This window comes from Parambassis ranga, chromosome 8 (assembly GCF_900634625.1).
Source record: "Parambassis ranga chromosome 8, fParRan2.1, whole genome shotgun sequence".
Classification (NCBI taxonomy): Eukaryota; Metazoa; Chordata; class Actinopteri; family Ambassidae; genus Parambassis; species Parambassis ranga.
Genome location: NC_041029.1, coordinates 17,943,592 through 17,959,318, shown reverse-complemented (window position 1 = coordinate 17,959,318; position 15,727 = coordinate 17,943,592). Strand labels below are relative to the sequence as shown.

Genomic DNA, 15,727 nt, shown 5'->3' with positions numbered 1-15,727 from the left:
CAGCCGGTTTACCAGGCGACAGCGTGGACATCAAGTGTGTTCAGATCTTCTATGAATATTTCTGTCCATTCCCACTTAGATCCCACAGATTAGAGGAAGCCTGATAAGGATTTTGTTTTGTTCTAACCCAACAGGAAGTGGCTGCTGTACCTGCAGCAGAACTGTATAAAAGCTGCGGTGTGTGTCTGTTGGACACACTCCATCTACCATGAAGCTGCTGCTGCTGACTGTCTGTTTGGCCTCAGCGCTGCTCCGGACAGGTAAAATTATGATGACATCACCCTGACTGTATTTATTGTTCACTGTGATAAACTTCAATGAGACTGTGAATTAAAAAACATGAGCAGCATCCACTTGTTGGAGCTTTGACCTCCTGTTTCATTTGGTGTGAAGTGTTAGAGCTGTTTAATTTCACTGTTGATCCATTTAAAAACACAGCGGAGGCGCTGCGCTGCCATACTTGCAACGATGAGATCTGCTCCAGCTCGGCCTCGGTTAACTGCCCTGCCACGAGTAACGCATGTCAGACTGTCACTAGAGGTGAGTTCTGCAGGACAACACCCTATTGGGGAAACATTTTTGTTTACAATCTTTCCTTTCTTCTGATATTTCCCCAGTGACCAGTCCTCCAGGTACAGTTACAGTCGTTAAGAACTGCTCCTCAGTACAGAACTGCACCACGCCGCTCACCCTTGAGACCGAATGGTCTGTGAACAGAGGATACAGGCGCGAAGCCTTCACCCAGCTCTGCTGTGTCACCGACAACTGCAACATGCAGACACTGGCCAGTAAGAGCAGCATCAAACAAACACGTCCATATATTTCTTTATAGATTTTCTGCCACTATATTTCAGAGAGAATCACTGTTATAATCTCGGATCAGAGTTATCATCTCTGGATTTTGTCCTTCTGTCTCCTCCAGCTCCCAGTACTGCAGTGAACGGCAAGCTGTGCCCTTCATGTGCAAACTCAACTCAAAGTCAAGCAGGGAGCTGTGACGCCACCGCGTCCTGTTTGGGAGCCGAGGACAGTTGTTTCAGCGGCAACAGTGAGTTTAAGAAGCTGATACAAACTGCTACCCTGTGATTTGTTGAACTGCATGCTGAGGAACATGCTGATGGTCCCTGTGTTCCCCTCCCCTCCCTCTGCAGCTACACTGAACTCCAGAGACGTGCTGAACGCCGGCTGTTTGTCCAGAAACCTCTGTGGCAACGTGGCGGCCCTGAAAACTCTGCTGGGTGAAAACCCCAGGATCGTCTGTGGAGCCCCGTCAAGCATCAGCCTCAGCATGGCGCTGCTGATCTGTGCTCCGACAGCATATAAAGTGCTTTCCTAGTCTGCATACAGGATTCTGTCTCTGTCTCTCTCTCTCTGTCTCTCTCTCTCTCACACACACAGTTTTCTGTTTAACCTTGTGGTATACCTCTCTGGTGCTCAGAGTGAAATCTCCTACCCGACCTTTAACACCTTGATGGGAAGAACTGCTGTCAGGAGTGAGGAGTGTCACTGTGATGATAAACATCTGACATGTACAGTATTTGCTATGATGAAACTGGCATCAGACCCTTTTTGTTACAGATATTTTAGGCAACATGAAATAAATATGATCAATGCTTCATACTGCACTGAACAATAACACATATTTGTACTGTGGCAGATTGGTCTCAGAGTAATCCATCCACCCATGCTTAAGCAGTACTGAGGATTAACCACCAGATGTCACCATGTTTTTCTATTGAAACAGAAAAGCACAAAAATCAGAGAAATTCTGCTTTTTTCAGTCTTAACAGTTTAAATAAAGAAATGCTAAGCGCTGCATCTGCTCCTCACAGGAAACCTTCAGGGAAACTTAAAGACAAGCTGCAGCATGAAAACCACACGGGGTTAACTGTACATGAGAAGAAACAAGAAATGATTCCAAAAGCTCATTCTCTTCCCACTCTGTGCGCATGTCAAACTATGACAGTATCTGCATTGGGTCCGGACTGGGACACAGCTTGGAACCTGTTCTGGATGCTGGATACAGCAGCTGCCCTGTCACAGTGCTGCCGTCAGCACGCAGCCTCCGTGCTCACATCTCATCTGATCTCTGTCTCTGCGTGCCGGACTCAGTGCAGTTCAGTAGAAGTGCTGTACAGGGATCTGAGCTATAAATGTAGGCCAGTGGATTCAACGTGACTCATGTTCGAGAAGCTGACACAGATAGCAGCAGAGCTGACGATCAGACAGACATTCAAAGACACCGAGACAAGGGGGAGACAAAGACAAGCCAACCAAAGGGGGACTGGGCTCAGAACGCTTCACTGCAAGTTCACTGGACTCATCTACAGAGGCTGCTCTCCATGAGGGCATCAGCACACACCTGTGTTTCTAACCACACAATAAAAAAGACTCATTTCCTTCCAATCAAATTTTAAAATGATCAACTAGGATTCAGGAGAAAAAGCAGGACAAGATCAGCAACACTAGCAGTGAAGGAGATGCAGCGTTCACACTATTAATTATACAGCAGCTCAGTGGACACACATAATGATGGACAGCTATAGAAGTAAACAGGGAGCAGGCTGGTGGAGGCAGAGACGGCTGCAGAAAGTAAACAGCATGCAGATATTAGCATATAAATGCATGAGGTGCTCACAGCTTATAAATACTAAGGAACCATTCATCTTAGAAGTGGAGGCGACACTCCAGAAACCTGCATTAGAACTGTGAGCTAATAGCCACACCGCACACTGGGCTCCTGTGCTGCACAGTGGCACATGTCTCTTTATATGTGTGTGTGTGTGTGTGTGTGTGTGGCTCTTCACATTCATAATTACCTTATTGACGTCAGCATGCGTGCGACCGAGGAGGCAGATGTGACGTGCTGTTTATACGCCGACACAAACACAAGAGTCAAATTGTGTCTACAAAAAGCGGGACAGCGGCACATCAGTCAGGCAGGGAACATTCTTTTATGTGTTCAACTGACGCAGCAGGAGATTGGGAGTGTGTTACATAACCGCTAACACATTTAAATGGTGCAACAAATCTGGAATTTAAGAAAAAAAAGCACACACACACCATCCAAACATTCACAGTGTGAAGGCTCAGAGGAGGCAGCAGGGAGAATACCTGGAGAGGACCTGGTGCTGCAGCTAGTCCAGGTAAGAGAACTTCATGATGAGGGGCATGCACGCTGGAGGAAGGTCAACAAAGCCACATGAGGACGTCCATGACAGGACGCCATCAGGGAGGCCATGAGAGTCTGAAGCCAGAAACCAAAGCAGGATCAGAGTGTGTCTGTATCTGCTCACTTCCACAGTCTCAGCCACTTTTCCTCAAACATCCACAAAAGACAACAACAACACCTGACGTCCAATGAAAATGTTGATGCTGTAAAAACATACATCCAGCCTCATCACTTCCTTCTTACTTCCACAGATTCTATCATGCTGTATAATATTCATTATAATGCACTCTGCTGATCCTGCTGCTGAAACAAGAGAATTTCCAGCAAAGATCAATAAAGTTATAATATTATATTATACAGATTTTGTGCTGTTAGATCAAATCTGGCTGGTTTAGATGTCTCAGTTTAATCATCAGAAATAAAGTACTGAGCTCTCTCTCCTCTGTGAGCATCCCTCTCCCCTCTCACCCTCCCCTCCGTGTTATATGGTTAAAAGGGGAGTGGGGATGTGTACACACACACACACACACACACACACACACACACACACACACACACTCACGGCAGTGCTGATGTCACACTCCAGTCATGTCGACCCTCCTCAGCACCATCAACACCATCATCTTCATGGCTTTCCTTCACAAAGGTAAGAAACCCGCGTCCTGATGTGTCCGTTCTGCAACTTCTCACTGCGCCTGTGTGCGTGCGTGTGTATTAATTTATATATAAGTGTGTGTGTGTGTGTGTTATGTTATGTACCGTCGTCTCTGTTTACCGGTGAAAAGCGGTTCATGTAGCGGCTCCGGTCGGGATGTTTGGTGGCGCAGAGCGGTGGATGCTGCCCGGGAAGAGGTGGATGCTGCCCGGGGAAGAGGTGGATGCTGCCCGGGAAGAGGTGGATGCTGCCCGGGGAAGCGGCTCAGCAGTGACGCGCTGATGAACATGAGAAGGAACAGACTCATATCTGAGAAATGAAAGAAAATATCACAAGGCTCGATCAGGTGGAGGAAACTCTCTCCAGTCCCACAGCTGCGCTATGCGGCGTCCTGAGCGCAGACCGGAGGACCTCAGCGGCTTCTTTATTCTTTATTCTTTATTCTTTATTCTTTATTCTTTTTAACACCACATCGAAACCTTCGCGTGATTTTTTTAATTAATGTAACACACAGGGGACGTGTTGTATCCCGCGGTGACGTTTTAACAACGCTGATTTAGAACATTGATCGTGTTGCATTCAGGTGCTGTTGGTTTTCTGGAACACAACCGTTAATACAGGAGCGGAACCTGCCACTGGTGGGGTGAGGGGGACATGACCCACCACCACCACCACCTCTTTTTTCCACGGTGCTAATTCCCCCACTTTTAAAGGCCTGGAGTCTGATTTTCTTTACTTTTTCTGTAAAATGCTTGTTTTCTTTCCTCCGACAGCTTTTAGAGGCTGTGGTACATTATTCAGCATTTATCATGCCGTGCGATTAAAAACAAAAAAGCTACAACAAACCAACGCAAGCGATGAGAATAGCAGGAAGATGGTGTTAAACTGTGGCTCTTTTGGGTCGTACACTGTATAAAGATGGTAGACTTGACGGCTGAGGTTAGAACTATAGGGATGGGCGAGTACTGATACCTGGTCTCAGTACCGGCCCGATGATACCCGTCACCGTCGTTGCCGGCTGTCTGTTCAGAAATGATGCCGGCTTTCGCAAAAGCTCGGACACCAGTCAATGCAGACACATCAGGCGCCACCTCACAGTCTTAGTAAAGCTGCGCTCGCCGTCTGCCATCCATCGCTCCCACGCCGCTCATAACTTTACTTTGAACGCCCTGTTTACACCAGTGTCCAGCGGTTGGAGTTCTTCTGTTAACCCTCCTGGAATTACGACAAGCTCTGAATTCATGTGCTTCACCTGGTTTCTGGTTTTTTACACTGGCGGTCAGACGGGCGCACATGGAGCAGATCAGCAGGGACGGTGATGCATGAAAAAAACCCTCCGGGCTCTTTACATACAGCTCCCTGAGCCACGCTCTCATTTGACTTCTCATGCCCCGTGCTGCGTATCGCGTAGTGTACCTATTACATCCCTGAGTCAGGTACTCAACCCATACATAAGGCGCACTGGATTATTGGGCGCACGGCTGATTATTGAAAATTTTAGGCGTTTAGGCGTGAAAATACGGTAGATACTTTATTGATCCCTGAGGGGAAATTGGTGCATGCACACACTGACAGCTGATTCGCCTATAAACTGTTGAAGGAAAACCTGAATCAGCGGATATTTGCACAGAGACGCTCGGTGTTAGTTCACTCAGTGTTATTGATAATGGAACATCCCGCACCCTGATTCAGCAGAGCTTTAGTAGCTCCATATATTTATGGTACTTATGTTATAATAATATATTATACCTTTTATTTTAATCTTTATTTTACAACACAGGGACAGGTTGATATGTTGACCGAGGTCAGTCCTGACTTCATATTGTGAAATAAAAACCTTTTCCAATCCAGTCCTTGAATGACACAGAATCTGGAACTGAACCAGGCACAAATTCAACCAAAAACTCTCTTTAATCTCAGTTTGGTGAGTGATTCATGAAACATGTGATTTAAAGTCAGGTCTGCCTCCAATATAAAGCCCATGTATTAGTATGAGCAAACTAATTCTACCAGCCCACCCTGTAGTGAATGGAGTGGAAAAAAAATCACTCAGAACTAACGCAGAGATGAACTCAGTAACAGGCGCTGCCGTGGAATAACATGCAGGAGCCCGGTGGAAGGTGAAGCTTCATCATCGCTTCCTACTTCCTCATGGAGCACACACACCCCTCCCTTTTAAATGGGGGTGCATCTTTATATACAGTCACTGTTTTGAGTATAACACTCACCACATTATATGGAGACACAGACATATAAGCTGAGAACCTAATGTCTCTGGTCTGTGTTTCAAAGTCATGAATTAAACCAGACTTGACTTGGTCTGACCTCATTAGCACCAAGTTAGCTACGAGGCTCACCACCTGCAGGGGGAATGGTAGGGGTCAGGTGCAGCGGCCCTTAGATAAGACATCTGAACTAATGAGCTCTGACAATATCTGAAGCATTTGACTGGGAGCTGTGTGCAGCTCTGCCTGGAGGGCAGGCCAACAGCCAGGGATAGAACAGAAGCCAGTGGAGCCATCACAGAGGTGATCTGCATTAAAGGCAGATTCTGATCATTTTAAATGAGCATTAGTCCAGACACATGGACATTTGTCCCCCTTTATCCCCATCTGGTTCCTCTGGTCTCTGTCTGCACCAGTATTTAGTGTGATCAGATCCCACAGGACCGTGCACACACATCGATTAACAGGCTCAGACATTCTCCTACAGCTGTGAACGATACAATCATCTTACCGAGCCAGTTCCACCAGGTCTGCGTGTTGGATCAAATATTTTTACACATTCCACAATTTGGCTGTTACACCGTGTCCCCGGTGGCAGCCATGTTGGATGTCCACTGCAGATGAAGCAGCTTTGTTGATGTTATTAATACAACTGAAGGCCGTGTCTGACTGAACACTGAGCATTTCATCCTGGACCAGATTACACCAGCAGTGACATCACTCATGCTAACAGGCTAACGTGCATCTAGCTGCAGGTTTGATTTGTTTGTTTACTATTAGTGTTTTAATAGTATTTAATATGTAAAGAAACACAGAGAACAGACGTGAGGCTACACTTTCTATACAGGCTAGATACAAAACACTTCCCTGTAAACGTTTGTGGTTAGCATCTTTAGCTAAGCTAGTTTTGCAGCCTTCATGTTAAGCTAGTTTGTTTGTTCCTATAGTTTTCGGCCCTGTTCACCAGGAAGTAGCAAACGTTGTGGGACCAAAGAGGAAAAGTGCATCATTAGCCTACTTCTCATCAACAGTAGCCATGCGTGTGTTTATATGAGTTTGGGTAACAGTTCGTACACACATGTCATTTCTGGATAGAATAAAACAAGGACTCTGAAGATAACGGTGCGTCCGATTAGTGATCAATAAGTTTCTTTTGTCACTTACCACATGAAGCTGCAGGTGACTGAAGGAGGCCCCGGCCAAACACTTCCTGACTTTAAGCACTGGTGACATCACCTGTGATGTCACTAGGATGAGACCAAGTTCAGAGGAGGGGGGGGGGTAATGTATGTTAAATGGGATTTGTTTATATCAGGATGTTTCTGTGGAAGTCGATTCACTTCAATGTAAAAATGTAAAATTCTTCATGGAGGCGTGTTTTCAGGAGGTGTGTGTGTGTGTGTGTGTGTGTGTGTGTGTGTGTGTGTGTGTGTGTGTGTGTGTGTGTGTGTGTGTGAGTCCTTCATCACTCTCTTCTGACTGAAACCTGTCTCTTTTTTTTTACACTCTCTGTACTTTCCTCTCCCTCTGAAAACCTAAATCTAGCTGGAGGTGGGTGGTCTGTTCAGTCATCTCCACACAGTGTGTGAGCAGCAGCTGGGGCTCAGAGCGCAGCTTCATGGATGTAAAGCAGTACATCAGTTGTGTATGTGTGTGTCACCTTCAGGCACTTTGCTAAGAAAAAAAAAAGGTCAGGACCTTTTAGTAATTTCAAAAGAAACCTTTAGAACACACAGCTAATGATGTGCATTAGTGGTGTTTAAATGCATGTAAGGTGAGAGGGGAAGTCGCCTAAACCAGCCCCGAGTGCACTTCATCAAAGAGGAAGATGCTCATGTTAAAGGAAGACTTTAACCTGCTGAGGTGAAGAGGGACTGATGAAGATACTGTTTCTGTTGATGTGTGTGTGTGTGTGTGTGTTTGGTTGCGTGTCACTGCGGACGCTGCGTGTGTTTGTGTTCCATGTAGAAAAGGTCACATGACTACATTAGCAGTGCAGACAATTCTCTTAGCGACCTCGTTTCCATCCCCTCTCCCCCTCTCTCTCTCCCTCCTTGTCATACTGTGTCACCCTCAGTTATTCTAATATTCTAATTTCCTCTCTCATTTTTCTGTGTATCTGTCACCCTCATTTTTAGTCTCTGTCTGCACACACACACACACACACACACGCTGAATTAGCCCTCAGCTGTGCTCACAGACATGGTGCCATGTCCTCGAGGACTCTCCCTCGCCTGTTTCTCCTGCTTCATCCTGATCGAGCAGTCTTTCCTTCCTTTTAATTGAATTGAAGTTATTCGGCCTTTTGTGGTGAACCGGTCTGTTTCTTTTGTCTCTCAAAGGTCGCACATCTTCATCCTTCTCACCGTCAGTGAGAACGAAGCTAATTCTAATGTAGACATTTACATTTCTGTTCAGGCTGGATACATGTCATCAGGACGCCTCGGTGTATGTTTCATTGTGTATTGTGTCGTCGATCAATCCACAGGGACTCAGTGAACGCAGCCTCGGAGCTTCCATCTTGATTTGTTTATAGTCTCAGAATCTAAAACAAGTTTTTAACAAATCCTTGCACAGAATCTAAATGGTGTCTACAACTGACAGAAACACACCCGCCTGCTGCCAGTGTTAAGCTCTTAATTCTCTGCCTGTTGGATCAGTTCAGGATCATTCTGTTCTCACACAAACTGTCGGCAGTTTTGATTCTATTACAGTGTTTTGTAATGCGAACAGTGTTTCCATTGCATAAAGGGGACGTACTGTAACTGGCTGTAAGGTGAGTGGTGCTGTGCTGTGCACTATGGAATCAACATGGATGCTGTATGAAGATGAGACGGGGCTTCGTGTTTGACTGCAGGGGTTTGTGGGTAACGCAGACCGTTAGTCCATTAATAAATGAAACCGCCATGTGATCAAGACATATGGGCCTGCTCCGATCTGCCCTTGGCTGACACTGTGTGTGTGTGTGTGTGTGTGTGTGTGTGTGTGTGTGTGTGTGCTCCTGTGCTGAGTGAATTGAGATGGAAATTATGAGGGAGATGAAGAAGAAGAGGTAGATCGACAATAGACACAGGCAGTGCGTGGGCTGAGTGTGTGTGTGTGTGTGTGTGTGTGTGTGTGTGTGTGTGTGTGTGTGTGAGTGTGTGTGTGTGTGTGTGTGTGTGTGTGTGTGAGAGAGAGAGAGGCAGAATCTGTGGGCTGTGAGAGTGGGAGTTATCTGCACAGAGATGTTTTGACCTCTCCCCCTGTTACACTGATGATGTCTTCAGGCTCATACACACACGTACATGCAAGCACACACACACACACACCCACACACACACACACACACATGCACACACACCCACACACACATGCACACAGTATTAAATTCTTCCCTCGTCTACGTCACTGGACTCAGGGGTGGTGTTGGCCCATGGGCTCATGGCCACCAGCTGCTTCTAAGCAGTTTTCACCAGGTTTAATCATGTGTAACCGGTGTGAAACTGCTCCTGTCAGACATCGTTAGAACAGTTTTCTGTGTGTGTGTGTGTGTGTGTGCATTATGTTGATGTGCTCTGAGTGTTTACACTCAGAGCCCTGAAGCTCTGATGATGACCTGCCTGAGGAAATCAGGTCAGAGTCAGCCCTCTTCCTTAATTCTCTTTGTAAAACACACTTTTATTGGACCGAGACTTCCGTCATTTATTGCTCTGCTTTTATTTTCCACTATTTGACTTTGGTCAAATATCATGAGGCCTCTCAAAAAAAAATAGGACCATAAATCCTTATTTTATTAATTCTCAGTCTTTCGCAGGTGTAGCTGAAATTAGATGTGCATCTTTTTTTAAAACAGGATAAGCTTTCCCCTGTAACCATGGAAACCGCCAGTAAGAAGCAGGGGGCAGAAAAGAGAGGAAGTACTCTCTGTTAGCAGATGGGAAACACCGAACCTTGGCTGGCTGGCACTCAGCTCCTGGTTGCAATTCAAACACACACACACACACGCTCAGACTGTCACCTCTGCCAGGACGTGGGGTTCGGCAGATTTACTGCCACTGGTCCTCCTGCTGTGGGAGGTGGAGAGTGCAGAGCGGCGTGCTGAGCCGACATGGCTGGTCCCCTTTCCGTCTGTCTGCCTACACGCCAGTGGTTTGCCGTTCATTTCCCTGGTATCAGCTGCTGTGTTTCCCTCTCCTCCTCCTGCAGATAACTGATGATGGATCTGTTTGGCAGAGGAGAGCTGGGGCTGCTGGGAGGAGGAGGAGGAGGCGAAGGCCTCAGGGATGACGTCGGGGTATCCGGTATCAGCTGGTCGGCCAGTCGGCTGCCAGACGACATGTACCCGGCGTCGGGACTGGCCTTGGCTGCCGCCTACCATGACATCAAGACTCGGCTGGCCAGTCTGGAGAGGGAGAACAGCAGCATCAAGAGGAAGCTCAAACACTATGAGGTCAGGCTGGAGGGCGACGCACATAGAACCAGGATACAATAGATTCTTGGTACTGTCGAGCCGATATGTTTTGAATGACAGAACTGTGTCCTCTCTTTCAGTTCCCCATGATCAGTGAGTTTGGAGAGGAGAGGATACTGTGCTGTTCCTGCGAGCCCATCATCAAGGATCCCAGCGTGATCCAGTCAGAGACCACCAACCTGCAGCAGAGGATCAACTCGCTGACTCAGGAGGTACACAGCTCTGCCAGGGAGGAACAATGAGAGCTCCTTCAATGTTAGGGATGTGCAGGGACTGACGCCATGCATGTGAGACCGGGGCTGTGCAGATCCTGGCAGCATCTGAGCCAGCCCCCGGTGAAGGGTCTTGAGCCCCCTGGTGGAAGGTGGGGTTGGGGTGGAGATGGGTGCCTGAGCAAGAGGGCAGATGTTTGAATGGCAGCAGCAGGCTGTACGCTGTGATTGGATGAATGAAAAACAGAGAAGAGGTGAAACCAGAAACTGAACTACAGTTAACTTCCAAACCAGGACCTGTGATGTTTTCCTACATCTACCCAGACAGGGACTGAAAGAAAGAGCAGAACATAAAAATGAAACCAGACCAAAGTGAAGCAAAGGCTGGTATCCTTGTTTAAACTTCTGCACCAGTTCAACTCTGTGTGCTGGATGAGGGGCGAAATCAGGCAAACAAACCCCAGAGAGGTTCAGCTTAGTATGTCACAGAGATGCCTCATAATTTAGGAAACACAAGCATCGAATGTGTGTCGCTTCTGACCTGATAGCCGAGTAGTTAGGGCACAGCTGCACATCGTTCACTGCACTTCCTATCAGCCTAGACCATCAAAGACCCAATATTTCAACATACAAAAATGATGATTTAATACGTATTCATTCTCAATCACTGCATTATGGGAAATACCTGATCTTAATATTACATAGAAAGTTTCCATTCTGTGGATTGGAAACAACGTGTTGAGCGATCGGACGAGGTGTAATCATCAGCAGTTACATCATCAGTGAAGATAAAGCAGCACCTGTGGCAGGCCGGGCCACAACACCCCCACCGCCGCGTCTCACACGAGGCGCTCTGCTTCGGATCATTTCCCTCACTCCTCCACACTGTGCTCCTGCAGCAGTCTGATAAAAGTTCATATGTCCACAAGATCTTTTCTTTAAAACATTTCTTGGCAACCTGGCCATGTTTGACTTTTTCAGGGCAGAGAACTCTGCCTGACTAATAAGTATTTTCCCTTAGTTAAAGGTAGGGGAGGAGATTTTAAAGGTTTAAAGTAAACACACGCCCCTTTCTCTCGGAGCTCACCCTGAAGCCACGCCTCCAATCACATCCCGAAGCCACGCCTCCAATCACATGGACGCATCACCTGAAGACGAGCTGCGGTCTGTGACTTCGGCCATCATGCACGTACCTCTCTGGTGCACAGAGCAGGAAGAGAGTGACAACCAGCCAATACTCCTACAGGGTCCACCCGGAGGATTGATGATGTTTTTATGTTTTATAGCTTCAGATGATTCATATTCTTCGTTTTAATGAGAAACTGCCGAACTAATCGGTTGCTATCGGATTGTAAAGAGAAGTTACACTAATTTAACACAAAGTGCATCAGAAGGAAACCTCCTACCTTTAAGATCCTTCCTGTTTGTTTCAGCTCCAGAAGAGCAAGGAAAGAGAGGAGAGGTTGGAGGAAGTCATCCAGGCTTACGAGAAGATTCACTTGGAGAAAAGTAACGTGCAGAGAGACCTGGACAAGATGGTAAAACATGGTGTTTTTTTCCTGCAGATGTTTGCGGCAGTTTGAATTCTAACTTCAGGTGTTTGTGTGTCAGACGACTCTGGCGGAGCAGCACGTGGAGAGGATCCGCAGCCTGGAGTCAGTGCTCAGACAGAGAGAGAGCTCACTGCAGAAACTCAGCGCACAGCTGCGCAGCAAAGACAGCAAGGAGCTCCACATCAGCCTGGACGTCCCCAGAGGTGGGTCCCCCTTCGTCGGTGGAGAGGTGGTCTGTAAGGAGAAGTGATGAAGCTGTCATATATCTGGTTTGTTCCTCAGAAGGTCGCGGGCCGACGCTGCAGAGCTCCCGCAGTCTGGACGCCCTGTCGGACCTGAAGCTGCAGCGGCTGGAGGCCGAGCTGGAGGGGGCGCGCCACCAGGCCGAGGGCGCCTGTCAGAGGGAGAAGGAGCTGAGGGTGGAGCTGCAGAGGCTGCAGCAGGAGGTGGCCCAGCTGCAGGGAGCACAGAGACAGGTAGACCTGGTCCCACCTCAGTATTCTGTTCAAGCTTTGCAGCTGTAATACCCCGTTCACACTGGGGAAATAAATCTGGCTAAAGCGGGATTAGGGCCTCATCCAGATGTATCCAGATGTTTTTTTCTGAGTGTGAACACCTCAAATCCAGCTGTATCCAGTTTGATTTCAATCAGTTGGCTCAAATGTGGCTCAGGTGTGAATGCAAATGTGGCTAGCGAATCCGGCTAGGACAGCAAACACGCTGGATGAAGCCGGATTGAGTGCGGACACAACTGTGTGCTAGCCAGATTTGAAAACAGGTCTGAACGCATCCAGCTTAAAGGCTGTCTGGGCTCAATCCTACTCTAGCTGGAATGACTTTCTCCAGTGTGAACGGGGCCTAACAGAGCTCCGTCTGTCTCAGACACAGGACTCCTCTCACTGTGAGCACTGTGACGTGGAGTGGATCAAGAAGGCCGGCGACGAACAGTGAGTCTGCTTCTGTAGTAGAAGACGTCTGTACAGGAGTCTCTCAGGGTTTTCAGTCCTTCTCTCTGTGTGCTGCAGGGTGAACTTGGCGCTGGCCTACACTGAGCTGACAGAGGAGCTCGGGCATGTCCGCAGTCTGGCCGTGAATCAGACCGACCTCCTGCGGCATGTCTCCCAGGAGTCTTGTAGGTCACATGACAGGTTCTGGCTTTTTCTTTCTTTGAGTCTGTCTCACATTCTAAATTCATCTTCTCCTCTTCTTCCAGTCTCCCGTCCTCCCCCACCTCCTCAGCGACTCTCCCCTACCTCCCCCCAGCGTCCCTCACTCTCCCCTGACAGGCTACTCCCCACTCCCTCACCTCCCCTGTCCCCAAACGACGGCCCGGCGTCCTACTCCCATCAGCCGACCAGCAGCCGTCTGCGAGCTAAGTTCCAGGGTCGGCGTAGTTACTCCGAGGTGAGGCTGCTCACATTGTGCTCTCAGAGAAACAGAGTGCTTCAGTGACCACTTCTTACTCCCCCTCTCCAAGGTGTCTGACCCGTCTGCCATCCAGAGGCCTCCAGTTCGTCTGATCAGGGACCCGGTCTCCACCCTCCCCAAGCCCAGGCCCATCCTCGGGGAGATGCAGGCTTACAGCCAAAGCAAATCTCAACTCCGGGCCTCCCTGGTGGGCCTGGTCAGACCAGCATCGGCTCATGGAGCAGGAGGGGAGAGAGGAGGAGGGGGAGGAGAGAGGGGAGACAGAGGTGGGGGCAGCAGTCTGAGCAGCAGTCCTCATCACTGCGCTCTGGACCTGGGCTTCCCTATGGCTGCTGAGGTGAGCCACAGCCTGGTTGTTGATGTGTTTTTAGCTTCATGTTAGCATCGTGATGTTTTCCCTCCACTCACCCAGGTTCACCACTTCTGTCACCTTGACGACCCACCCGAACCCACCCCGCTGGTGACGCCCCCACAGTCCTCCGATGATGAAGAGGTGATGTCAGAAGTCCTGATGTGTGTAGCTCTGTGTGTCCGCCGTGTTATTTATATCGAAGATGTGTAATTCACAGGACGTGTGCACGTATCTGTCGCCGGCTGCCAGCCCGCCACGGACGCTCGGAGCCATCGGGATTGGCTCGTCATCGTCTACGGAACAGCCCCTACACCCTTCCTTCCCGTCTCCAAGGAAACAACCCCACCATCCCTCCTTCTCAGCCCCTGAGGGTCCTGCCACCCTCTCCTGCCATCTGCCTCCCTACATGAACACTGAGCATGCTCAGTCATGGCCGTCTATTAATGTGAGGAATCACACAACTCCTGCAGTCAGTGTGGATACACACAACATCCTTAAACAGATTTATTTAGTTATAATCTAACTGTAAATTGACCTTTAAAGCCATGTTGTGACACTTTTAAAAACTTTATGGAATAATTATAGTGTGACTTTTCTGCTGTCTGCAGCTTTGGATGGAGTCAGAGGAAAGCGCTGTTCGTAGCTGTCCTCTGTGTCAGCTGACCTTCCCGACTGGTTACCCTGACGACGCTCTCATCAAACACATCGACTCCCACTTGGAGAACAGCAAGATCTGACTTTCCTTCTTTGTTTGAGTGAAACATTTTTACACCCATTATTCACCAGAGACTGTGGTTGTATTCAGGAACGGTTTGACGAGTGTGCATGAGTCCTGCAGGTCTTCCTGTGGGACAGTTCAAAACCAGCCACCTTTCCCACTTAAACAATAAGTCTGCCTTTCACTCTTTCAAGCTTAGGTGTTCCATCGTTTCATTTCTGGGTTGTAAATCTCTTCACCGAGGACATACACAGTATGTATCAACACATTTGTATCAATAGTGATTTCTTCTCGTCATAATTTGTAAATAGAAAAAGAAAATAGTGCTGTTTGGGTCATGGGAGCAGCATCACCTAGAGGCTGGTGTAAATGCAGGAAAGTCACATGTTCAATGGCTCCACCTGGTGGAAGAAGGAGGAAATGACAACATCTGCAAAGACACACAGCAGCTGGATGAGATGCTGCCCTCCTGTGGCCTGCATGGGAAGTCTGAAGCCTCAGGAGAGCATCACATCTTTTATCGTTCATTGTAATGATGAGAGTGCAGAGTGAACAGCTTGTATATAAACATGTATGAACTGCTGTGATGTACAGGCAGTTTAAAAATACTAGGTTAGGGCTAAACCATGAGAAATAATTCTATGGGTAGAAATGTTGGAATCTTTGTCACTTTAACCTTTTTGGAAGAAGGTGGATTTTTTGTTGTTGTTTTTCTTGTGAGTCTGTCTGTCGCTCTGTCTGTTTGTCTATGTGTGTGTCGTCGTGGCAACATGTACCACAAAAGGTGTTTTAGAGTCAAGTGTCCGTCTATGTCCGTCTCTTTATCTGTAAACAGATTTCATCAACACATCAGCATCACAAACTGCGTGGAGGTCAGAGAGGGCACTCCTGGGTTCATGTGACGATGGCAGCATTAAAAAGGTGACATCAGTGCAGAGACACGCCATCACCTCATCACA

General features: G+C 47.9%; 2 protein-coding genes across 2 annotated transcripts; both read left to right on the top strand.

The window, feature by feature from the left end:
• The first annotated feature begins 203 nt into the window (after window positions 1-203).
• Window positions 204-1,535, top strand: LOC114440466 (uncharacterized). Its single transcript, XM_028412920.1, has 6 exons — window positions 204-260; window positions 439-540; window positions 618-788; window positions 923-1,048; window positions 1,152-1,373; window positions 1,502-1,535. The coding sequence occupies exons 1-5, from the start codon at window positions 209-211 to the stop codon at window positions 1,334-1,336; spliced, it is 636 nt and encodes a 211-aa protein (XP_028268721.1). The 5' UTR covers window positions 204-208; the 3' UTR covers window positions 1,337-1,373; window positions 1,502-1,535.
• Window positions 1,536-3,617: 2,082 nt separating this feature from the next.
• LOC114440007 (TANK-binding kinase 1-binding protein 1-like) lies at window positions 3,618-15,016 on the top strand. The gene is made up of 13 exons (XM_028412225.1): window positions 3,618-3,818; window positions 10,241-10,484; window positions 10,586-10,717; window positions 12,151-12,255; window positions 12,329-12,473; window positions 12,553-12,746; window positions 13,153-13,217; window positions 13,296-13,402; window positions 13,484-13,674; window positions 13,748-14,035; window positions 14,111-14,191; window positions 14,268-14,495; window positions 14,659-15,016. Exons 2-13 carry the CDS (start codon window positions 10,248-10,250, stop codon window positions 14,785-14,787), a joined length of 1,902 nt encoding a protein of 633 aa, XP_028268026.1. The 5' UTR covers window positions 3,618-3,818; window positions 10,241-10,247; the 3' UTR covers window positions 14,788-15,016.
• Window positions 15,017-15,727: the final 711 nt, after the last annotated feature.

Bases quoted from the DNA above. Each gene is read 5' to 3' on its own strand.
- LOC114440007 (XM_028412225.1), top strand. From the start codon at position 10,248: ATGATGGATCTGTTTGGCAGAGGAGAGCTGGGGCTGCTGGGAGGAGGA. The intron at 12,474-12,552 runs GTGGGTCCCCCT...TTTGTTCCTCAG, and splicing joins CAGCCTGGACGTCCCCAGAG to AAGGTCGCGGGCCGACGCTG. The intron at 13,675-13,747 runs GTGAGGCTGCTC...CCCCTCTCCAAG, and splicing joins GTCGGCGTAGTTACTCCGAG to GTGTCTGACCCGTCTGCCAT.
- LOC114440466 (XM_028412920.1), top strand. From the start codon at position 209: ATGAAGCTGCTGCTGCTGACTGTCTGTTTGGCCTCAGCGCTGCTCCGG. The intron at 261-438 runs GTAAAATTATGA...TTAAAAACACAG, and splicing joins CTCAGCGCTGCTCCGGACAG to CGGAGGCGCTGCGCTGCCAT. The intron at 541-617 runs GTGAGTTCTGCA...ATATTTCCCCAG, and splicing joins ATGTCAGACTGTCACTAGAG to TGACCAGTCCTCCAGGTACA.